At 36.3% G+C, this 26,335-nt stretch overlaps 1 protein-coding gene and 1 long non-coding RNA gene across 4 annotated transcripts in view; both read right to left on the bottom strand.

Moving 5' to 3' along the window:
* Positions 1-6,877: 6,877 nt before the first annotated feature.
* The window catches only part of ovo (transcriptional regulator ovo), a 36,315-nt gene continuing 16,857 nt past the window's right edge, over positions 6,878-26,335 (bottom strand). The window contains exons 1-5 of one of the 3 annotated variants that reach the window (XM_089264096.1): positions 13,666-13,790; positions 11,638-13,353; positions 9,554-11,487; positions 8,289-9,011; positions 6,878-7,465 (exon numbers count right to left, since the gene is read on the bottom strand). In XM_089264096.1, the coding sequence (XP_089120222.1) occupies positions 7,280-7,465; positions 8,289-9,011; positions 9,554-11,487; positions 11,638-13,353; positions 13,666-13,672 (4,566 nt within the window). In that variant the 5' untranslated portion in view covers positions 13,673-13,790 and the 3' untranslated portion in view covers positions 6,878-7,279. Of the gene's footprint in view, positions 7,466-8,288; positions 9,012-9,553; positions 11,488-11,637; positions 13,354-13,665; positions 13,791-26,335 lie in introns of those variants that run through there. The other 2 variants (XM_089264095.1, XM_089264097.1) reach the window with 2 other exon arrangements.
* On the bottom strand, positions 20,281-23,440 carry LOC149090581 (uncharacterized). The gene is made up of 2 exons (XR_016197361.1): positions 21,384-23,440; positions 20,281-21,353 (listed from the first exon to the last, which is right to left on the bottom strand). It is a non-coding gene; the product is annotated as an uncharacterized LOC149090581 (long non-coding RNA).

Genomic DNA, 26,335 nt, shown 5'->3' with positions numbered 1-26,335 from the left:
ATCTAAGAAATGTACTAAAACACAAAAATCCTAACAAAAAACTGCAAAGAAGAAGCAGAGCAAGCTCATTGCCACATATGATCTAAAATTGTTATATAGTTGTACTAAAAACGATCTAAAAGCAATAATCCCAAAGCTGACAAAACAACAGTCCTATTTTCATATCTCTCATATCTAAAAAAAAATGTACTAAAAAACATCTAGAATTCCCAAGAGCTGACTGCAAAGGTATGAGAAAAAAACAAAATTAACAAACATTGAAGCACTGCCTGCCAAAAAAAAAAAAAAACAAAGAGAGATCGAGTAGGAGAGCACATGAACGAAAGAGAGAGAGATAGAGAGAGGGGGGCGCGAGCGAGCAAGCGATAGTGGAGTGAAGTGTCGAAGCGAGAGAAAGCGAGAGCGAGAGCTAAACACTGGCATCAACAATTCTAAACATATTTTTGTCTTTTTAAATCATAAAACAAAAAAAAAAACACATTTTTTTTAATTTGAAAAAAAATATATATATATAAAGAAACTAATTTTGTATATGAAATCTATTTTATATACTATGGAACTAAAACAAAACAAGTAGAAACAATATGAAATATTAAACCAAACTCTATTTGGCCCCACTGTACACACATACGAGAACAACACACACACACACACACACACACACACACACACACACACACACACACAAACACATACAAGACCCCGCCCGTAAAAGCCCACAAATGGAAACAACTTTAAGCAAAGCCAATGGATCTAACAAAACGACGAACATATTTAGCACCAATACAAAAAAAACAAAAAACAAAAACAACAAGAAGAAATCTCAACGACTGCGCACACAACAAGTGAACAAATTTTTTTGTATTAAATATATATATATAAAACTATATATATATATAAAAATATTATAAAAACAAAAAGCAAACAATTGTAATTCTCTTAAGAAACATAAACAAACCAAACTATTTTTTAAGTGTAAACCAAGCCTCGAAAGAAAAAAACCTAACAAAACAAAGAAACAAAAAAAAAAAAAAATAAAAAATTAAGGCTTGGATGCCAAATTTTGCAGCAATAAAAAATAAATGTTGAATAATAAATGAACAACAAAAGCGTAACAAGAAATTTATAGATAAATACATGCATACATATATGTACAAATACACGCACACAAACACGGCGAGCGACAAAGAGAAAGAGAGAGGGAGAGAGAGAGAGAGAGAGAGAGAGAGAGCGCGAAAGTCGTTTACACTGAGCGAAAATGTATTTTTTTGTAACTGCAAAGCATAAAACTGAGAAATTTGTACCGAAGTCAAGTAAACAGAGGCGTTGCAACGCCCACTTATGGAAGATACACACACACACACACAAACACACATATACATATATATATACACACAGACAAAAAAAAACACCACATATATATAAACAATTAAACGAAGCGCAATATTTTATATTCTAAAAACAAACAACTAAAAAGTTTTTTTTTTTAAATATTTTTATTTTATTTATTTTTGTAATTAAGTAAATGTACCTAAAAGCAAGTTAAAGGAAAGAAGTTGGTAAATGGAAAAAATATGTAAAATTTAAACAATCACAACTTGGGACGTCTTCGATTTGGTATAAACAAAAAAATCATGAAACATTTGCATTAAAAATAAAATATTCATTTAGTATATAAATAATTAATTAAATGTGTAGCAAAACGTAAAAAAAAAAAACGCATATACTTCTATTATTAATAATACAAATAATAATACATCAAACTGTTTTTAATGGCATAAGATTTATATATATATATAATACATAACAAAATAAAATTAATAATTGACAAAAAAAAAGAAAACAATATTTAAAAAATTATTGTTAAAAAAAAATCTGAAAAAAATGTGTAAAAAAGCAAAAACAAAATTTTCAAATTTAGTTTGGAATTGAACTTTTTGCACTTTTTCCAAATTTTTTAAACATTTTTGTTGTACTTATTTTTCTACACTAAACGAAACCCATTTACCCCGATTTTCCCCATTTACAATGGGTACAGAGTATATATGTAAAACAGAGCAAAAGAAAAATATCTAGTTACAAAGCGCCTCAACTGAAATTCGAAATACAAGTTGAACAAAATGTAGAAGTTTTTTAAGAGCATTTTCGAGAAATATTAAAAAAAAAAACAAAAACGAAATAAAACATAAAGCAAATAAGGGAAGTAAACAAAAGCCGAACAATTTCAATCTGAACAAAACCTAAAGCCCACGAATTATATATATATATATTAGTATATATAGTAAAAGGAAACAAACAAAAGTAAAATCATATTTATATATATATTATGAATGTCTAGTCGTATTTTCAGTATTATACAAGAAAAAAAAAATGAAATAAAAAAAAAAAACACAAGAAAAAAAGTACTAAAAACAAATTTTTGAAAAATGAAAACAATTAAGTGTGTAGTGTGTACAATAAAAACAATTATAAAAAAAAGAAAAAAATAACATATACATATATAATAATATGTATATATATATATATGGTAAACAATTTTTAGAAGCATTTTTAACACGTAAAAAGTATGAAAAATATAAAATATATAAATGTTTACATAATTACCATAAAAAAAGAAACATATACATATATATGTATATCTATAAATATATGAATATGATATATATATATATATGAATATGATATTAAAACAAATTTAAACGAAATGTGTCTGTTTTTAGTGTTAGTCTCTATATAAGCTACAAATTAAAAACAAAACAATATTTGATGTGTGTAAAACTAAAAAAAAAAAAAAAAAAAAAAAAAAAAAAAAAAAAATGAATAACAAATTATAAGAAAAACCCAAATTGTTATACCCCGATTTCCCATTTCAATGGGCTTGGGGTATACCAAAAATGGAATAGAAAGCAAAACCATGTGAAAGAAAGAAAAACTCGCGCTGCTGTTATACGTATTAATCACACTTAAGTTAAGCTCGCAAATAACTGTTGGCCGTTCTGTGTCTAGTCGAGAGATCCCCAGAATTGGCAACGATATCCGAAATAGAACAAAGCTCCAAATTGTATAGGGTTCGCATGGATCTATATGCAAAATATGAGGACTCTAGCTTTTATAGATACTGAAGACAGACGGATGATTTCCCATGTTCCCCATACAGGTGATTCCCATGTTGCCTGAGCAAGATCTCTCATATGATACCAAAACTCGGAATATAAAGGAGCCAAGGCTGTATGAACAAGAGTATTTGTAGACGTCGAGAAACGATCAACAGTTATTTACGAGCTATGAGTAATACAAAATATTATGTTTAAAAACAAAATTAAGAAAGCAAAAAAATAACTAATAATGTCTTAATTTACATTTATTTTTTACATATTTTTGTAAACTAATTTTTTGTAAAACACATTTTATGAGTAAAAAAAAAAAAACTGTATACTTAAACTATAATTTTAATTTGTAATTTTCTTGCTTTTATTTAATTAAAAAATTTATATATATAAATATATATATATGTATATGAATATATATATGTATTTATAAATATTTTATAATATTACTAAAAATACATATTAACAAAAAATATATTTTTTTAAACTTTTTGTGGTTTTACTTTTATTTATTTTTTACTGAGACGCGGGCGAATTTTTGTGGTTCATATCAATAAAATAACAAATTTTAAACAATTAATTCGAACTAATATATATATATACATGTATATATATGTATGTATGTATGTATGTATAGTTTATAGTTTATCTATGTAAATGAGAAACTTGCTCAAAATTACAAAGAAAAAAGAAAAACTGGAAATATTATTCTTGGTAAAAATAATATACAAAAAAGAAAAAAAAAAAATCTTTTCAGTTTTTTTATATTATTTTTTAATAGTTGAATTTTTTAAATGTATTTAGTTTAACTAATCACAACTAAATTTAACAAAATCTTCTCTAAACTATAAAAAAGAAAATACAATACATATATTACAATTCTTGATAATAAAAACACATATATGTATGTATGTGTATATATAATTCATGTGAAACAAAAACAGAACAAAAAAAAAAACTGAAAATAATTTAGTTTTTATTGTAATTCCGTGTCTGTGTGTGTATTTCAGTAATTAATGTAAAAATATTTAAAAAAAAGAAGGAAAAAAAAAAACAAAAAAATTGAAAAAACCTAAAAACACAAACAAAGAAAAACATAATGAAAACTAGCGAAATAAATAAAGTGAAAAATATTTGAACAAAAAAAAATTATATTTATGATCAATAAAAATATGAAAGGGAGTGAGAGAAAGTGAGAGCGAGAGTGAGGTAGAGAGAGACAGAGAACTCAGAGAGCTAGAGAAACAGGAAGCAAGAGAGAATGAGAGAAAATTTTGCAATTCAATTGCTTTTCATTCGGTAAGTACATTTCATTCCTAAGGAACGAAAATAGGTTCTACAATGACCAAAACCGATGGAGTTACCTCTCATTCGATGCCGGAGCTAAAGTCCGTCCCCTGTCAATAGAGGACTACATAAGAAAGCTGTAGCTGGACTTGGTGGGATCGAGAGTAAAAATTCAATTTTAATTTTTAATTTTGTAATATTCAATATTTATTGTAAGTTTTATATATAGTATACATATAATAGTTAAGATTATAAAAAAAAAAATGTGCATTTAAAACTAATTCAATGTAGATTCGATAAACTGAATTTTTGATATGGATATATTACTTAATCATTTTTTTTTTTTTGTAATTTTTGAGAAAAATTGTAAAAAATTAAAAAGAATTTGTAATTTTCTTAATTTCATTTTGTGTCATGGAAGTACATGATGTGAGTGTGTGTGGGTGAGTATATATATGTATGTGTGTATATATAGTTAAGGCCTTTAAATTACATGTTTTGTAAGTTTTCTTCTTCTTCATCTTCTTTTTCATTAAAGCTAAAACAGAAAGTTCAAACTAGGGCTGGAAGATGAAACTAAATAGCTAAATAATATATGAAGTAGATCAATACATATGTATATATATATCTGATTTATATTTGTATATATATATATATATGTCCGATCTTTATCGTTAAGTATTCCTTACTTTTCTTTTGTTTCATATTCGTTTTCTTTTTTGTTTTTTTTTTTTTTACCAACACCAAGCGATTGCACAAATAACCCGTTGTTGCTTAAAAAACTATTCAAAAAAAAATGTAATAATATTAATATAATATATTTTATGATATATTTTAAGTGAAACTTATGCTTAAATGAAACTTATGTTTATTAAAAAATTATTCAAGTTTTCAGCTGCATTGCTGTTCACAAACAAAGTGGAATATATAGCTATATGTAGCTATACCTAAATATACACCTCTAGTAATATAGATATATAGCCATATTCATATATATATATATCTATATATACAAGATGCATTCATAAAAATTAGTCGTGTGGCTGACCACAAAAATATTGAACCAAAAAAAATTTGTTGGAATCCAACTCAATGTTTCCTCAAACAGTTTGAAATGAAGTTTAAGACTTAACATTAAAAAATATATATTCATGTAGATGTTAATATTCAGTTTATATAAGTATATATGTGTGCATAAGTATACCTAAATTTGCGAAAATTCTTACTGAAATCGAATATATTTCTTCTGGAAACGACACGCCTATTCGTATTCGTATTCCTATGATCAAACTTCCTTAGTTTTCATGAAGATAGAAATTTTTGTTCAATTTTCCAAATTTCACATGTTGCTCAGTTTGCAACAATATGAATTCAATAAAATATGAATTGATTCAAATTGATAAAAAAAAAAAAGTTAATCTGGACATTCGTTTCAAAATGTTTTTTAAAATATAGCGTTTACAACTAAGTTTTTCTTATCTAACATTAAGGACTCAAGCAACACGACTATTTTCATGATCGCACTCGTATCGGTATGTCTCTATAGCTATACATCTATATATGTGTGTATATATAGGCATAAATTCTTGCTATATATATATATGATATACATACATATATATTATCTGTTGTTCTTGTTCTTTAACTTCAGTACAAATTGGTGGTTTGCTTCAGCTTTGTTTTTAAATAAAAATTATTAAAAATTATAGCTTAAATTATTTAAAAAATATATAAATACATATATATATATAGATATATGTATACATATACACATATTATATATATACACATATATTTATATATATTACATTAGATGTGTTTTGACTTCATTCATGAACAGCTAAATTTAGCTTAGCTTAGCTTACTTTTTAATTTCAACTTAAAAAATTAAACATTTTCGTGTTTTTTTTTTTTTGTTTTTCGTGTGTGTGTGTTTTTTAATGCCTCTTTACAATGAATTTTTGTTGTCTTGTGTTCAAAAATTCTTTTAAAAAATAAATAGAATACAATATTTGTAGATTTCTTAAGTTTAACTTTTCTCTGCTTCTTCACTTATGTAAGTCTATGTATATATATCTATATATATTTGTTTCTTGTAAATAAATGCAGAGTTTTTGCAGCTTGTTCATTTAGCTATCCTCCAAAAAAAAAAAAAAGCTGTCCATGATTAATCGATAAGTTAATCAATGACAATCAATAATTCATTTCCATTTTTCCGTTTCCGTTTTCGTTTCTATTTCTATTTCTCAGAGTTGCTTAAAGCATTTGAAACTTAGTCTAAATCTTAAGAGGCTACAAAAAAAATGTTTTTGTTTGGAAAAAATGAAACTTTTGACTAAGCGCATAAAATTAGTGTTTTTGTTTTTTTTGTTTTTCTAGAGAAAATGTTGCTTAAGATCTATTAAGTTTTCTTGTTCTTCTTCATAATTAACTAAATTAATGTGAAAATTACTTAAGAATTTCTGTTTTGTTTTCTTAACAAATTTTCTTCATTGTTTTAAATGTTCTTTTGCACAGCAAAGTGAAAATTTTGTTTTTCTTTTCGAAACATCTTGAGCTAAACTAAAAATTAAATATTTTTCTTCTTCTTTCCATTACATAACTAGCAGCTAAATGAGAGATATATATATAGATATATACTTGAGTATACATAGACACATATATATATGTGTGTGGGTGATATCATGTTGCATTATAAATGTACAAAACATAATCTCTCCATTTTCGTGGGGCAGTTTTCATAAAACTTCAGCTTAAAGTTGAATTTGCATTACGTTTCTCTGTTTTCAGTTAGTTTAGCTTAGAGTTTAGGTTAAGTTAGATCTAGCTCATTTTGTGTGTATATATATACTATAGTTTAGTTTTGTTTAGGCTTAGTTAGTTTGTTAGTTATGCACCGGCATCGGTAGCTGGCCGAGCAAATTGTTAGCGAACTGCGAATTGGTGAACTTGAAGTGACGCTTGTCGTAGAACTTGAGCAGGGCCGGCGAGAACGGATGATTGTCCTTCAGATGCAGATAGTGGACCTCCGGTTCGCAGGTCGTGTGGCCGCACTCCTCGCAAACGTACATCTGCAATGGCGCGGAAGAAGAGAAGGGCGTTAATTATATCAAGTGTTGCATATATTAAGGCATAGCATAATTAATAGTTCAATTCAGGTTTGGCTAGTTCCATCTGAAACTTGGCTAGACTGACTATTGAGTATTTCGCATTCTGAACTAGTTCCCGAACTGAACTGAACTATTGTTGAGTCATTCGATTATTAGCAGCTCGTTACGAGACTAAGAGCTGAGCTGTTGTTATCCTTTTGATATTTCTTTTTAATGAAACTATTTCCTAGCTAGTTCCTCGTTAATTTCTTTACTATTTTACTACTTTATTCTTTCATTACATGCCCATTTTCAGAACTAGTTCCACATCCCAACTGCTGACGCTTCGATCAACTCGTTCTAGTCATATAAGCTGGGGTTTCAATGAACTTTTGTTTCACCGTTTTTTTTATACGTTCATTTTCTGAGCTAGTTCCGCACCATAGTGGAATTTTGGAATCAGTTTTCTATCTATCAGTTCATGCCTCAGCTATTCGTCATATTAAGTTTTTGATTTGTTTTCTCATTGTTCATTTTATGTTCATTTACGGAACTAGTTCCAAAACTCTATTATTCACTGGAGTCCATTTCTTAATAAACAGTTACATATCTCAACTATTTCAAGTAGTGCCATAGAATTTCTCATAATCTTGTGAACTAGTTCCAAACGACAAATATGCTAGTTCCCGATAATAATTGCCTTAGTTCCGTCAAGCTGTCAATCTGTCTACAATTTCATGAGAAATACCCAAGCACAGAGGATTCGCTGGGTTTCGTCTGTACTCAGTTCGAATCGTGCTCTTACCTTGGCGCGTCGCTCCTTGTAGGCATACTGATGCTGGACACTGTGCACCTTCTGGCAGTGCGACTCGAGGGAGCAGCGCTGCGTGAAGCTCTTCTCGCACAGGTTGCACTTGTAGGGGCGCACGCCCGTGTGGGTGCGCGTATGGCGCTTCAGATCGAAGGTATCGTTGAAGCCCTTGCCGCAGAACGTGCACAGATAGCGCTTGATGTCCGAATGGCATTTCATGTGGCGATTGAGCAGACGCTGCAGCGAGAAGGTCTTCATGCAGACACGGCAGACGAACTTGTTGTTGGCATCCTCGGCGCCGCTGTTGTTGCTGGGGCAGAGCGAGTCGCCTTGATTGCTGCTGTTGCTGCTGACGCTGCTGCTGCTGTTGTTGTTGTTGTTGCGATGATGGCTGCTGTTGCCGTGCTGCTGCTGCTGCTGCTGATTGAGCACCAAGTGTTGTTGCAGCGACTGTTGCTGCGGCGAGTGCTGCTGCTGCTGCTGTGGCGAGTGCTGTTGCAGCAATTGTTGCTGGTGCTGCAGCGACTGCTGTTGCTGCTGCTGCTGTTGTTGCTGCTGCTGCTGCTGCTGGCCATGCTTGAGATCTTCAATGCAATCCATATTGTTGCGTATGCGATGATGATGATGTCCCCCATGCGTATTCTCCACGGCCAGCGGATTCTTGATGCCATGGCCTCCGTTCACGAACTCCAGCTGTAGATCAGGCGGCAGACCCAACTGAAGGAACGGTAAAAAAATAGACATATTTAAGGTGAGTTCTCCAATGGGTTCGATTAGCAACTAAGACATTCATAGACAGCACAGGGCAACAACAAAACATTAAACAATACACAATGGGGACAGGGAACGATCGATGTGTGGGAAATACAAATATATATATAGAATATAATAATATAATAAACCTGAAATAAAGATTTCCGTTTCGTTGGCATTTCGAGAAACTATATGATGATCTATAGATACACTTCAATAGATACAATCAATAGATCTCTTAGAAAGCCCAAACTGATTCGGAGCAATAGAAACATATATCATTTCAGGAATCTCCAAAGGACAACACGGTGGAGAACAGATACAAAGGACAACGAGAAGGCAATGGAAAAGCAAAAATAGGCATGCATTCAAAAAGAGATAGGGAGAGAGAGAGGGGAAGAGGGAGACAGTTACAGCCACAGAGACAGAGACAGAAAGACAAGGACTTTTGGCAAGGACCACATTGAGGCCCCCATCATTTTGGGCCTTGCTTCTCCGGGCCTTACCAGCCGCTGCAGCATCTTGCTCTCATTGATCACCGAAATGGTCGACGACGGCGGCAACAGACCCGCTGCTGTGGCCGCCGCTTCGGTGGCAAGCGAACGCAATGTGGCGCGATGGACCTGCCGCTGGGCGGGCATCTCGGGCGATGGCCTCACTGTCGAGTAGATCGTGACCACAGTGGAGCCATAGCTAGCGGCCTTTGAGCGGCCGCCCAGCTTTGCACTCTTGTTGCCGCTGCCGCTGCTGCCGCCGCTGCTGCTGCTGCTGCTGCTGCTGTTGCCATTGACATTGACATTGACATTGTAGTTGTTGTTCGTTTTGATGCTTAAATTGTAAGTGCTTTTGTTGCTTGTGCTTGTGGTGGTTGTGGTGGTTGTGGTGGTGCTGCTGCTGATGTTGGTAATGTTGTTGCTGTTGGCAGTGGTGTTGTTGTTGTTGTTGTTGCTGTTGTTGTAGCTAAAATAGTTGCTGCTGTTAAGCAGCATATAGGTCACCGGCTCAGCTGGTGACTCAGTAGTGTTGTTGTTGTTGCTGTTGCTGCTGCTGTTGTTGTTGCTGTTGAGCTTTATAATATTGTTGGAACTTACGCTTTGTATCAGCGGCTTGGTGTCGAGCAATGCGGCCGCAGCAACCGCCGCCGTGTTGGCATCGAGCAGATTGGAGCTGCTGCTGCTGCTGCTGGACATGGGACGGAGTGCGGCAACAGCAGCAGCTGCTGCTGCTGCGGCCGCCGCAGCTGTTGTTGGCGATGGCAGCGATAGGTTGCTGTTGTCGTTGTGATGATGATGTTGCTGCTGCAGTTGATGCTGCTGCTGCTGTTGCTGATGGGAATGTTGCTGCTGCTGCTGCTGTTGGTGTGAGTGCTGCTGATGTTGCTGGTGTGCGTGATGAGCATGATGCTGTTGCTGCTGATGGAAATGATGCTGCTGTTGTTGCTGCTGCTGTTGCTGTTGGGCATGATGATGCTGCTGCTGGGCATACATATTGTGTTGCTGATGGAAATGTTGCTGCTGCTGCTGCTGCTGATGGTGTGGGTGATGTTGTTGTTGCTGCTGCTGCAGCAATTGCTGTTGCTGCTGGGCCAGCTGCTGCTGATGGTAGCTGTTGCCGTTGCTGTTGTTGTTGCCAGTGTGTTGCTGCTGCATCTGCAACAAGTTGCGCGTGGCATGCTGATACGAGGGCGGCGGCTGCTGCAAATGTTGCTGCTGCTGCTGTTGCTGCCCGTTGACAACATGTTGCTGCAAATGCTGCTGGGCAACATGTTGCGGCCCATTATAAACATTGTTGCCGCCGCCGCCTCCATTGTTGTTGCTGTTGTTGTTGCCGTTGCCGTTGCGCGTCATATTGTTGGTGAGCTGCGTCAACAGATTCTCGTGCAGCGCATCCAGTTGGGCAGCAGCATGCGGCGTCACCGAGACCGCATCCGAGTCGGGCGTCAACGATGGCGTCGACACCAGCTCAAAGTCCGCCCGCTGATGGTGGGCGGGGCTGTTGTTGTTCGTCGAGTGCTCATCGTCGTCGTCGACGTCGACGCAGCCGCGCTGCAAAAACGAACTGAGATCCACAGCATCCGACAGCTGCTCCAGCAAATGATCCGTCTGCGAGCTGAGCATCAGCGTAGCGGTAAATTGCAACGGATCAACGCCGCCGCTGCCGCCGCCGCCATTTGTGCACTGGCCGCCGCCGCTGCCGACGCCGACGCCGCCGCCAGCGCCGCTGCCAGCCAAATCGTTCATAATCGCATCCTCATATGCGCTCGCCGCAAAACTATTGCCCGACGCAGCCGCAGCGGCGGCCGCAGCAGCAGCCGCTGCCGCCGCGCTGCCAACGCCGCTGTTCATGGTCGCCTGTATGATATTCTGGGCAAAGGTTCCAATGTCGATCTTCGCCTCGTCGTACTCAATGTCGGGCTCATCTTTCAATATGATGCCATAAGCTGAAGGATTACCGCCATAGAAGGGATGTCCGTTGCCAATCGATCCAGCGGAATGCAAATGATGGAATTTGGAATTGGAATTGGAATTAGAATTGATATCATTATAATTGCTGTGGCCCAGATTGTTGGCAAAGTTCAAAATGTTATTACCATCAAGACCAACAGCGCCGGCTCCACCAGCTCCACCTCCACCAGTTCCTCCACCACCGGTACCGCCACCGCTGCCATCGGCTCCTCCACCTCCTCCTCCGCCAGCTCCATTACAGTTATACTGTTGATTCGACATTAGATAAGCTGCCGCAGCTGCGTTCTGTATAAGAAATTGCGAATTGCTGTGCGCGTCAACAGCGACGCCGATGCCGCTGCCACTGCCACTGCCGCTGCCGCTGCTCTGGCCGCTCTTCAGGCTCTCGTAAAATGGCGGCAATGCGCCGCTGGGCGGTGAGTTGGGTCCGTAGTTGCCGCGTCCGTCACGGCCGCCGCCCATGCCACCGCCGCCGGCGCCGCTGCCAAAGCTACCGCTGCCGCCGCTGCCGGCACCACTGCCAGCACCGCTGCCGCCGCCGCTGCTGCTACCGCCGCCTCCGCTGCCGCCGCCGCCCTGGCTAAAGCCGTTGCTCGCTTGGAATCCCTGGCTACTGTTGCTGCTGCGTCCGTGTCCAGCGGCCGCTGCCAAAATGCCCGGCAGACTGCGCACCAAGCGCGGATTCAGTTGCAGCACACGCGCTGCCAAATAGCTGCTGCGACGCCGGGCTTCGCGTACGCGTCGTGCACGCTGCAAGCGACGCGCGTTCAACTCGTCGTCGCTGTCGTAGCTGGCGCTGCGCTGCCGCGGCACGTGATAATCGATCGGCTCCTGCTGCTCGGGTCCCAACTGCTCGAGGTCGAGCGTGCGCTGGTATAACAGTTGTTGCTGCTGCTGCTGTTGCAGTTCCCTCTGCTGTTGTTTGTATAACAGTTCGCTACTGCTGCTGTTGCTTTCGCTGCTCTGCGGCGCTCGCTGTATGACGCTGCAGCGAACGGCGGGTATGCGCGGTGGCGGCGGACTCGGTCGCTGCTCTGCTGTGGGCGGGCTGCTGCGCATGCGCAGCGACAACGGCTGTTCAATTGGTAGCAATGGCTTCTCGTCCACAATCAACTTGCAACCGTCATCAGAGTCACTGTCATCAGAATCGCCGCTGCTGCTGTTACCGTTGCTGTTGCTGTTGCTATTGTTGCCGCTGTCAACGTCAACGTTAGCGTCAGCGACAGAATTAGCGTTTAGCACTTTCTCTTTGCTGAGACGTTCGTGTGGATATTCTTTGCGCTGGGCTTGCGTTAGAACAACGCCAGCGCCGTAATAACGCGGCTTGGGCGCCTCAAGGCCAACGTCGACGTCAACGTCAACGTTTGCGTCGCCGTCAGCTTCGTCTTCGTCAGCGTCGCTGCTGCTGTTGCTGCTAGCGTGCGACGCACTGTTCTGCTTTGGGCTCTGTTCGTTTTCTTTTGGTATGCTGCTTGCTGTTGGTGTTGTTGTAGCTTTTGTTGCTTCTGTTTCTGTTTCGGGCTCACCTTCTAGCTCTACTACTAATTCTCCTTCGGCTTCTGTCTCTATTCCTGCTTCTCCTACTTCTCCTACTTTTGCTGTTAACGAATTCTCGTCGCAGTCTTTTGTGGCTGTTGCGGGTGGTGTTGCTGTTCTGCTAAGGTTAATGCTAATGTTAAGTTTGCTGTTGTTGTTGTTGGTTGTTGTATTGGTTGTGGTTGTAGTGGTGGTGGTGGTGGTGGTGTTGTTGGTGTTTGAGGTTTCAGCTGTGGAGCAGTTGCTGTTGCTGTTGCAGCTAAGACGCTGCAACAGTTCTGCTGGCGTTAAACAACCGTTACTTTCTGCAAATAGAGAGAGAACAAAAGATAGATATTAGTGAAAAGCGCAACAACAAAAAATATGCACAAGCACATGCGCATATAAGGCTACACATGTAAATATATTTATGTATGTCTGTATGTTTGTATGTAAGCACTGATGCGCGCATAAGTTTTACATTCTTGCAAAGCAAAAGTTAACGGCACTTGCCCGAAAGCGAAAAACGCAAGAGCACGAAGATTAATCCGAAACTTTAATAGAATGTAATAACAACGAAATTAAAGCCCGTAACCGAAAACTAAATCGATGCCCGAACACGAGCGAGAAGAATTAACCGTGCATTCGCCACAACGATCAACTGCTAACTGTAAGCGCATCATAGCCTTCTTATTCCTGCACACACTTTTTGACACACGCACACAAGTACATTGCAGGCAAGAAGACGCAACAAGACGCAACAAAAAAGTGTTTTGTCGCGGCGATCTCCTAAATACAGTGAGCACACGCAAATGAAAGTTTCATAAAAAAATGTTAAGACAAATGCTTATTTTTCAATACTCAGCTCAAATAGAAAATAAAGGGTGCACCAATTATCTTCAATAAGTAGAGTGTCATTTGAATAATTTTGTATTTATTAATTTATAACAATAATCATTGCATATTCCTTAAGCGAACTGTTACTAGAAATTTCTGTTGTCGCTTCTATTTGTCTTCACTGTATCAATTCGTCCAAATTTTCTGCGAGTGCGCGTGTGTGTGTGCCTCTGTGTGGTGCTCATGTATGTATGTATGTATGTATATTTTGTATATTGCTTAATTTCTATTTCGCCAAGAACAAATCATAACTGTAAAACAGTTGCCAGTGCGAAAATCGCGACTTAAGAACGTTTTAAAAACTAGACACAAAGCCGTCGCCAGAGAAGGGGCCAACGAATGTGCACAATCAAGAATTTTTATTTGAATAAATCTTTACAATTTAGTACCTTATAAAATAGGCTATTCGTTATAGCATTTAAATTTATTTATTATATTGTATACAATTATTATATGTAGTACATATATTATGGCATTTAAATAAAACTCACAATTTTTTTTTGAATACATACATGTGTATGTATATACATAGGTACATACATATACTATTATTTACGTCAGTAAAAACTACGTACTCATACATACGACTAATATGAGCAAGTTTCTCTCCTCCCCCTATTGAACTTATGTAAATAAAATCCTGGCAACGTCTTTGGTCGCATGTGCGCATTGTCAGCCATTTGCATGCGCATATTAGTGTATAAATCTACGCATGTGTGCACATATGTATGTGTGCGTGGGATCATTTTCGTCTTTGCGCCTCCTCTTTCTTTTCAGAAAATATCAGTACGGAAAGGCAAGTACGCAGCTAAGCAATGCGTATAAGCATTAGAGTTGAAAATATAGAAATTGAATATATTGTACATACATATGTATTTATATATGTATGTATTTACGTACATTGTATATATGTACATGTATATCATACATATTTACGTCATATTTGATCATTAATGTGTTTTATTTTCTTCTTTTTTTTCGTGTGAATTAAATGTGAAGAGCAAGTGCAAGTGCGAGGCGCCGCTGCAGTCGCCTTCGGCGTCGAAGCGCCGTCAAACCAGGCAAAGACAAGGTTGGCAAACAGCAACAAAATAAAAACTTGTCTTGGCTGTAAATCAAATCAAATCAAGTGCAATTAATAATAGAAACAACAATTACAACAACAACAACTATTCCTATTGCAATGGCAATCAAGTTGGCGTCAACGTCGCTGCCTTTGCTGTTGGCGGCCGTCGATTATATGTTTGTTTCTTGAGTGTGTATGTGTGTGAGTTTGCCTGTTACGTTCATGCGATCAAGATCAAGGCTTTTTGCAATTGCTTTTAATATGTGTTTGTGTGTACTGCAGCGGCATTTGTCAATGAACAAGTTTTGTATGCGTAGGTGTTGTTGCTGTAAAGCCCTTCATAAATACATAAATATGTACATACATACATACATACGCACACATTTACTGGCATGCAAAGCGCACGGTACCCATAATTACACACACATGGCACTGTCAAATGTGTGAATGTGTGCGTGTGTGTTGTGTTTAAAATTTCAAATGACCAACACGCACACAGCTGCGTTATCTTTTCTGCATAGCGCTGTCAGCTCTTTAGCTGAAACTGCCAGTTCTAGAGTAAAAAAGCTAAATTCTGCATAACAAGTTAAAAGATGACGAATCTCATTAAATAAAATAAACTGATAGCTTTTAAAATATTTTAAAAAGAGATAAGATAATAAGGCCAAGCTTATCTAAATGGCGGCTAATATTCTTGAGGAATGAAATAGAAGTTGATAGCTTAAAAGTATCAAAAATGGCTAAAAAGGCAAAACGAAGCTAAATAGCGATCAGCACTGTTGTTGCTTAACTCAAATTCTAACTGTCGCCTGACGCTTAACAGCGTGATGCAGAGTTAACAGCTAGTGTAGCCTTGAGCGTGTGCACAGCCGTTTAACATTTCGACGTTCAAATTGCTTAACATAATTGATTACTTCAATTGCTTTGGCACATTTAAACGCAAATTTCGTTATGGTTATGCATGCATATGTATATATTTAATTTTCATTTAAATTCACTTAAAATGTTGTCTTTGCCATAATAACAGCACAAGCCACGCCCAGCAGCTGCCCACAAGCAAAAACAAACACAGGCACGCACACACACACACTCGTGTATATTCTGTTAAGTTAACACGCCTGCAATTTAACATGATCAACTGTATAACGAGCTGTTAAATGGCTTGGCTATGCCTTACCAGTTTTCCAGCTTTCCAGTTTCAGTTGTTGTTGTTGTAATTGTCGTAATTAGTTTTTATTGTGTTAAGGTCAAGGCAAAATGCTTCAAAATGTTTTATAATTACAAATGCAAAAAAAAAAAAAGAAAAGTGTTTGAGGAAATGAAATAATTCAATTCAATTTAAAGTGTAATAAATAAAATATTTTTGTAAGTGTAATTAATGAAAGAATTATTTAAAAAAATGTATTTTAAGTGTAAATAATGAAATATTTTTTGTTATATTTTTTTTTGAGTGCAACAACGTAATTATTGAAGGACGGAAATACATATAACAGAGCTGCAGGTAAAATCTTCGTATTTCTTTAGCTTCTCTTCATTTGCTCTATTTTATATCTACATACATATACAACAAGTTCAATGCACGTTTTATCCTGTAGATTAATTGATTTCTTATTCTTTTTTTTTTTATTTTTATTTATTTCTATTTATTCTATTTACTTGTTGACTGCGTGTGCTTGAACTTTTAAGATATTCTGTTATCTGTTTTTTGTTTTTGTTTTGTTTCATTTTTTCGCTTTTCGCTTCACTTTGGTCTAGCGCAAAATGCGTCTTAACGAAACATCACACGCACACACACACGCACTCACACACGCAAGCGATAGCATTTGCGTGTGTGCGTATGTTAATGTGCATAACAAAGCGTCGCAGTTGTTGCCCAGAATTTGTAATACTTTTTTATTTTATTTTATTTGTATTTTTTTTGTATTCTGCGTCTTTTGTTGTTTATTTTACTCGTTGGCTTGGGTTTGCTTCATGCAGCTGTTAATGTTAAGCACCTTCTTTTAACAGAGCTTTTTACATTGCAATGCAAATGAATTAGCAATGAGCCATGTTAGCATATACTGTTAATGTTACTGCTGCACTTGGAATGCAATTCTAAAGAATTGCAATATAACATAATACAATATTATAACAGCATAACAATTACCAACTAGAAATGTGTAAATATTTAGTTACATATGTACGTATATATCAGCATGATAGAACAGTTCAACAGCAGCATACGAATCTGCTAGTATAACAGTATGCAAATAGAACTGCATGGCAGTATAACTACATAGCAGTATATCAGTTTCAGAGTTTATACCAGTAAAACAGCCAAGTATTCGATTAGTATAACAGAATTGAAATGTATAACATTATTGCCGTAGCACAGTTCCGACTTGAGTCGCCTGGCTTTTGCTGCTATTCTATAGCTATGCGGGTGTTGTTTTGCTTCTTCTTTCACCGTTTCTTATAGACTTTTTATTTGATTATTTTTGTTATGTAATTTACGCACGGCCCACGCGCAACAGCTACGCAACAGCTCGCCAACTGTTGCGTGTGTGTGTGTGTGAGAGAGACCACGGAAAAAGCCAGCATTGAGACGTTTTTTTTTTTCTGAGATGAGATTTTGTTCGATGTTGTTGTTGTTGACTACAATTGTTACTGTTATTGTTATTGTTGTAGTTGTTGTTGCTGTTGCTGTTATGTTAAAGCGAATTCCAAACGCATTCTATGGCTAACTTACATGTTGAATTCCCGGCATGCACGACGAATGACGACACACCTCTATGCGTCCCATCTATCAACCTAAAAGCCTAGCCCAAGCATAGCACACAAATCTTCTCATTGTTGTTGTTGCTGTTGTTGTTGTTGTTGTTGTTGTTCTGTGTCTGCCATTGCAAATGCGAAACACGTCGCCCAGCGGCTCTACCCATATATAAACTACACACACACACACATGTGAATAGACAAGCATTGTAGGCAAATAACATGAGCAGCTTCACCAAGGGTCGACTCAACCAAAAAAGGGTTAAAAGCATCTATTGAACAGAGTTCATGTACATCTGTCTAACAATTGATTGCCCTAAAAGTGCACGAAGACTGTGCTGTTTATTAAATATTTCAAGATTTTACATACTCAAAGTTCATACTTATGTTATAGCTTTCCAGTTATAATGGGCTGTACGACAATTATGGATAGTTTTTCTGTAGCTTTCAATAAAATGAAACAATTTTTTTTCATTTTTGCTCTCAGTTAATATGGTATGGATATGATTATGGCTATATCCATGTATATATCTCAGTTAGGAATATGGTATATCATTTTCTTGCTCTATATCTGCAATTGTCATCTATTCCAAATGCGTTTTGAGCAATTCAATGTTTCGCTACAGAGCTGAAATCTGCTTTACATTTGAGTTGAGAAATAGCTAACAATTTAGTTAGCTTTTAGATGGTTCAGTACATTAAATAATTGCACATCTTTTATATAATCCGTAAACTTAACCCTGAAACCAGAGAAAAAAAAGCACGCGTTGACATCTTGAAAACAAAAATTAGCTAAAACAAAAACCACCCACTTGTCCAGTTATTTAATAGAGCATGAAAAGCACGCAACGCTTGACAGTCAAGCGAAAGAGTGGGAGAGAGAGAGGGCGAGAGGGTGGTGAGACAGAATTATTGTTGACTAAATTGAATTTGATTAAATGCTTACAAACTAATAGTTCAAGCTTTGGCTACGGAAGATATGATGAGCTGAACTGAACTGTTAACTTAACAGCAACATAGAGTTAACAGCAAAATAAGATATAACCAACAATAGGGGCAAAACTTCTTGCAGTTGAAGTAATTTTAACACATATATAACAGAGTATTGGCACATGCGCCAACTGTTATAGAAATATGTTAGCTAACTGTTGTCGTTGAGGCTGTTATGTTATGTTATATTATGTTATGTTATATTATGTTATGTTATGTTATGTTATGTTATGTCATAAATGACTCGGAAATATGCAAGTATGCTAAGCAACTGTTAAATTTTCACTGTATTCCCCTACGTCTCTCCTGTTTGATTCGCTGTTATGAATTACTCTATATGAATATGACATATGTAAATACGCTGTTAACATTTTTTGCCGCAATTTCAGTTTGATACCCTTTACATGCAAGTAGCAGCTGCTTAACTGCAACTGAAGCTCTGTCAACAGCGCAGCAACTGTTATGTAAATATGTTGGCCAAATGTTAAAGCTGCTATATGAACGTCTTACATATTAGACCAGTGTTATGCAAGTGATATGTTAAGCAGCTGCACATTCTTGTCGCTGTTCTTCTTCTTAGTGTACGGCAAGTTTGTTGCCTAAGTCTTTTGATATGCACCCATATACTTGGTGTATCTGTTCGTTCGTCAGCCGGTGCGAGCGAGAGGCAGCTAGTGTCAGCGATTAGCTGACAGCTAATCAATATTGCCTTCTTCCGATTGCCATGACAAGTGCCTCCTTTCAAATGCGGGACTTAAAAGTTCTGCCACCTTTTGTTAGCTGCAGCAGATGCTCGACCCTTGTCAAAGCCCAAGCGCATGATTTGCCAAAAAAAAAAAAAAAGGAGGAAGAGGAAGAGTAGCAACTGGCTGCGGCTTCCTGTTTTTTTTTCCCTGCTTTGGGCCGCCAAATTGATGAATGCATCCGTTTGAATGCAAAAAAAAAAAGGAAGTGCCACAAGGAGTCTAACAGGTGTTTTTTTTTTTTTTTTTTTTTGGGTCTTGACCAAATGACCTAATGCGATAAAAGGGTGTGCGTGTGTGTGTGCGTATGCTTTTGCCTTTTAGCAATTCTAATGTGGCTGGGGTTTCGTTTTCGGTTTCGGTTTCGGTTTCCTAAATGCTGCGGGGCAGTCTATAAATTTATTGCCTAAATGAATTTGTCTCTAACGCCCAGGCCTCAAATTTATGCAGCCTTTTTCTCTCTCTATATATATAGCTGCAGCTGTTGATAGTTCGATTTCTAAGGGCACAAGGTCTTTATTAGTATGTATAGATGAACATGTCTATATATGTACATATATATATATATGTATATATATATGCACGATCTGTGGCTCTCATGTTGCGAGCGCAAACTTTAAAATGCATTAAGTGCCATGCAATTAAGTTTATCGATGCGCTCGAATCAGCCAACTTGAATTTAATCTTGTTTCCTTTTTTTTTTTTTTTCTTGCTTCTTGAGACTTCTTGGTTTCTCTTTCGTGGCAGCTTTATAAATTATACATTATAAATGCCGACGCGTTGCTTTTTTTCGATTTTAGTCGATATTCTGTTTTGTTTTTTTTGGCAACTTTATAATTTTGCCAGCGATGTTGCCGCCCCTTCATTTGTTGCAAGTTTGAGCATTTTGTGAGGCGCTCTGTAATTAATAAACACCTATGCTAAGGTAACGCCTGTTAATCGAAAATGAAAAACGGCAAATGTTAATTGCCAGCAGGAGTTCTGTTAGGTTAACAGATGAGGGATATTTGATCTTCAATTTTGTATTTGATATAGAAATAAGCATATGTTAGCTAATCATTGGGAATATGGAAAGCTCTTTCCATTAACATAATCAAAAATGTTATGCTTAACATAAGGCATCAACTGTTAATAGAACATATTAATGTTAAAGATTAATAATAATGCATAAGAATATAGTTCTTGAGGTCAAGAATTCCCCAACAGCTGTCTATGATGTTAACAGAAGTGCTCCACAGCAATGTTAACGAGCTGTTATATGAATAGCTGCACATGAATCGACGAATTCCAGTGTTGAGCAACTGTAACATAATTATGTCACAGTATCTTTCTGTTAGTCTACAGCTCAGCTAGGTGCATCTGCATAGTGTGCTGTATTATTTCAAGTTCGTTGCTTAAGTCTTTTGTTTATGCACTTGTGGCGAATGCGTTGCAGCAACATTTAGCTTAACATTAACCCAGTAATTTTCAAATTGAATGACACAGCACAGCCTTGCACACACACACACATGCACATGCACATGTATATAGATATATCACCTGCCACGCCTCCTCGCTTAGCAGCTGCAGCGCAGCCTACACAAATTGTTGTAACTGTTTTTCTTATTTTTTTTTTTTGCAGCCACTTTTCAAGGTCAAAATTGCAGTGCATGCGAGTTGAAATACTTGAATAGCACTTGATATGTGCGCGCGCGTGTGTGTGTGTGTGTGTGAGTTGAGCTATCGACAGCATCCAAATGCCAGCGCTTTGATAGATCGAAGCTGCAGATGGGCATCGTCAACAAAGAATTGAGATACAGCTCAGCTGCCGTTGCTTGAGTTGAGCTCGACTTGGCTTGGCTTTCGAGCGCACAGCGCGTCTTAAATTGCAAACCACATGCTCAACAACAGCAGCAACAACAACAACAACAACAACAACAACAACAACAACAACAACAACAACAACATGTGCTACGTTTTGTGCAGCTGCTAATTACAGTTGTTTTTTTTATTTATATATATATATATTTTTTTAATTCTTTTTTTTTTCCATTTGCCGCCGCATTTTAGCTTTGTGCTTCAATTTGTTTGTTTGCTTGGCTTTTTTTTTTCTCTCTATGACTTTTTTTTTTTTTTCATAGCTATTTTTTTAAGTGTTCTTTGCGGTATTAATGTCAATGTTAACCTTGCTCTGTTTCATTTTGCCTCGTTAACTCGTTTACATTGTTTATTAAGTGGCCGAAGCATTTAATTTATCTAACGATTTAGCTATATTTCGCATACCCTGCAGCTGCCAATAGGCAGTGACGCTGTTTGCCTTTCATGTTTCTCAGAGGGTATTTTTCCTTCATATTAAACTCTTTCGATGACTGCTCTGTTAGGTTTTACGGCTATTATGTTAAGCAGCTGTTATTTAGCAGTAGTAAAAGCAGCAGGTTTGTATTCTGTTTAGTACTCGCTGCAACTAATGAAGTTATGTTAAGCCACTGTTAAGTTAATGCCAAGTGCCTAATCATACCAAGCAGATGTTCACATTTGTAGAAATTTAAGCTGTGTTAAGCAGATTTTGGCAACCTCTACAGTTAGTATATGAATACTTGCAGTCTCTGTAAAATAACAGCAGCTGTTAAGTTAGCATTTGTAATGTATCAACTTCTGTTAAGCAACTGTTAAGCTAGTAATTAGTAATTGAAAGTAATTGACGGCTATGTTAAGCTGCTGTTAGTACTTTTAGAGGCTGTATCTCTGTTAAGTAACTGTTAATCCAGTGCTTACATTTATGGCAAGCACAGAGTTAACATTTGACGATATATAACTTCTGTAAACTAATTAACATGTTGCCAAAGTAGCTGCTAAGCAGCTGTTAATTATGCTTTGACATGCTTTAATTGTCTGTTGCCTGCTCTGTTATGCTAATGTTAATTCGATAAACGTTTACTCATATATTTGTCCTTATTTCTTTGGGGTGTTGCGCATCTACACTGAAGGTTTTTTTTTTAGGCTTTGTGTATGTGTGTGTGTGTGTGTTTCGCAATTGTTAATGCATTTCCGTTAAGCACGTTGCACAAACAATGGGGCACAGCAGAAATGGCAGCATCGGACAGCAGCAGCTCGCAAACAAAACGTAAATGAGTTTGTCAACATATTTCTAATTCGACACGCTTCAAAGTGACCAATACACACACACACACACACACACACATTCAGCTGAGGCTTTTAGAATGAATATATTATATGCGTTGACCTAAATTTTATGACTGTTGCTGTTTGCCATTTAGTTGCAGTAGCAACAAAAAAAAAAAAAAAATATATATATATATATAATAACCATTGCAATTGCTGCATGTGTGTGCATATATGTGTGTGTGTGCGCGAGTTGCACAAAGAAGCATGCTAAACAGCTACTAAAATACAATGCAACTGCAACAGCAAAAGCAAACAAACTGAGTGAGTGACTGATTGACTGACTGACTGACTGACTGATTGAGCCCCTGTGACAATGTGTAAGCTGTCTGTACGTGTGTATATATATATGTGTGTGTGTGTGCTAATTGTTACTGCCAATAAACGTTACAAGTCTATTGCCATATGGCATAAGCGAGGGTGGCTCATTTGGCCAATTCCAATGAAATTCAGTCAATTACAAAGTTGCGCAATGGCATCAATTGACTGAGGCTGGTGCCTTTAGCAAAGTCAGAATCATATGCTAACAAGCTGTGTGAGCAATTTCCTTTTATTGGAGAAATTCTTAAACGTTTTACTGGCAGCTTACACTAAATTTTGTCGAAGTTTAAGACTCAAAGCAGATTTCGATCATTTAGTAGCATTAATTTTGCTGCGCTTGCCTTGCAAAGTCTTTGTAAACGTTTTACTGGCTGCAAACTCTATAAAATATTTCTGTTGCTGTAGATGAAGTTCGTTTGATTTCATTAAGTTGATATATTACATTTATTATTATTGTTATTATTATAATTATTATTATTATTATTATTATTATTATTATTATTATTATTATTATTATTATTATTATTATTATTATTATTATTATTATTATTATAACTATTTTTATTATAATTATTATTATCTGATTTTATTATTCTATTATATTATTATAATTATATATTATTATCATCAATTATGATTATTATTTATTATTATTATATTATATTATTATTATATTATTATCTATTATTTATTATTATTACTTATTATTATTATTATTATTTTATTATTATTATTCGTTATTATTATTATTAGTTATTATCATTAATTATTCATTATCATTATTATTATATTATTATTATTATTATTATTATTATTATTATTATTATTATATCATTAATTATTATTATTATTAATCATTATTATTATTATCATTATTATTTTTTTTTTATTTTTATTTATTTTTTATTTCTTGCTTCCTAAACGTTGCACTGGCTGCTCATTATTGGCTAACTGGTGAAACAGCCCTCGCCTTCGGGCCTGTGTATTGAGTGCATAATGCAATTGAGCATTGCGCATACGAGTCCATTGGCTTATCCCCCAAGTCAAGTCATAGAACTGAACTGTCGTTTCGTGCTTGTCTCATTAACATTTACAACGGGGCACACGGGCGCAGCAGCCGGCAATAGCAACAACAACAACAACAGCAATAGCAACAAGAGCAACAAATCATTTAACGCAATTGCGTTAAAACTTTGCCCATTCCAAACAAAAGTTTCGTTTCGTTTCGTTTCGTTTTGGCTTTAGTTTCGGGGCGTTTTATTTGTTTGTTTTTGGATTTTCGCATCTTTGTTAAACAGTTTGTTGCACTTTTTGTTCAATTTTTGTTATTGTTGTTTTTCAACGGCCTCGATCTCTTTTGTAGCGGCTGCTGCTGATGCGCTTTAAATAGCTGTCAAGTCACTGACTCAATTTTCGCTTAGAATCGAAGTGAAACTGAAAGCTGAACAAAATTCTATACGTATTTACCTTTGCTTGTTTTTTTTAGCGTCTGAATATCGAAACAAAATAGCTGCCAAGTGAGTAAACATTGCATTGAGCTCTAAATGACTTTTTGTGTAATGAGAATCGCGTGGGGCAAACACAATCGTAGCTAATTCAGATGCACTGCAAATTGGGACTGAATCACTTTATCAAGCTGATTTATTTAGGGCTGCGGAGTAGTCAGTGAAATGCTGGAAATAAACAGCCTGGTTATACAATTCTATAAATTACTCAATTGGGCTATATATTACTTAAAGAGCTGCCAGTAAAACGTTTCGGTATGCAGTTACGAAGAAGTATTGGAAAAGCAAAAAGTCTATGAGACTTGTTTGCAGAGATGAAAGAGAGATGCTGTTAACTAGAACTGAAGTTAGCGACATGTAGCAAAAGTTGACAGCCTGTGAAACGTTTACGAATGATGTAGTATAGGAAAGAAGAAAAAGAAGAAGAAGGAAAGAAGAGAATTGATTAAAGTTAAGCTTCTGATTTTCTAGAGAAGAAGGGAGATTTCAATCTTCAAATACAATAAATTATATAAAAATATGCACGAAAAGAACGATTATTCCAGGAGCAGCCAGTAAAACGTTTAAGAAGCTTTAAGGCAAAGGTAATGAGCTTATAAGAAGATAATACAGCAATATATGCGAGAGAGAATAAGTAATATAGGTGAAGGCACTATATTTAAGTGATAGATATAGGGATATATCTTATCTTATATATATATTGATTACCTATAGATTTATAAAAGACGTGGGTGTGCCTATATCATATGCCATGAGAAGAGGGAAGCCCATAGAGAAGATAATACAGCAATATATGTGAGAGAGAATAAGTAATATAAGAGAAGGCACTCTATTAGAGATATATCTTATCTTATAGATATATATGTAGAGCAATATCTTATCTCATATACATATAGTATATATTGATTACTTATAGATTTTAACAGAAACGTGGGTGTACCTATATCATATGGAATGAAAAGAGGGAAGCCCATAGAAGAATATAAAAGAAGACACTCTAGATATAGAGATATATCTTATATTATATATATATATATATATATATATATATATATATATATATATATATATATATATATATCTCATAAAGACGTGGGTGTACCTACATATATCATATGCTATGAAAAGAGGGAAGCCCATATAAATTGTGTTTATTTCTGATTTCTTGATTTGGAGCAGCAGCCGCTGTTCGTGCCATTTAATGCACTTGCCTAATTGATAATCAGGTTTTCATGTTGTTGTTGTTGTTGCTTTTGAAATGAAAACCGCATCTGGTTGACCTTCTCAACCGTTACAGGCGCTGATTACAGCATCAGCCTTTATGCCATATATGTGTCAATACATATATACGAGTTTTTTTTATATATATATGCAAAATTAGCAGAATTTAATTATGATGCTGACAATGACAACGATCATCATCATGATGATGATGATGATGATGAGCAACGCTTCGTTTCATTTAATTTCGTTGTTGCTTCAATATTTATTGCTACACGGACGACAATTTGCAGTCGATGTTGCTTTTGTTTTTGTTGTTGTTGTTGTTGTTTTTGTTTTTTTTTTAACTGTAAACATATCGAAATGATGCAGGCGACCCTTTGCTGCGATCTACCTACCCGTTTTGACCCACATTTCGAATGCAACAACAGCAACAACAACAGCAACAGCAACTACAACAACAGCAACCAATCAATGGGAAGAAACGAGTTAAGCATCCCATGCCAAAAGCAGCTACAAAATTTGTATTAAGTAAACTCCCACTTACAACATTATGCATATAAATGATGCTGTAGCTGACTCTATCTCACTCACTCTCTCTCTCTCTCTCTCTCTCACTCTCATTCTGTTTCTCTCTTGCCGTTGGATTTTG

The sequence above is a fragment of the Drosophila navojoa genome, chromosome X, assembly GCF_054131105.1.
Source record: "Drosophila navojoa isolate 15081-1374.11 chromosome X, UAZ_NAV_1.0, whole genome shotgun sequence".
In the NCBI taxonomy this organism is placed as follows: domain Eukaryota; kingdom Metazoa; phylum Arthropoda; class Insecta; order Diptera; family Drosophilidae; genus Drosophila; species Drosophila navojoa.
The sequence above is the reverse complement of the archived record's forward strand: the minus strand, read 5'-3'. Positions and strand labels throughout refer to the sequence as shown.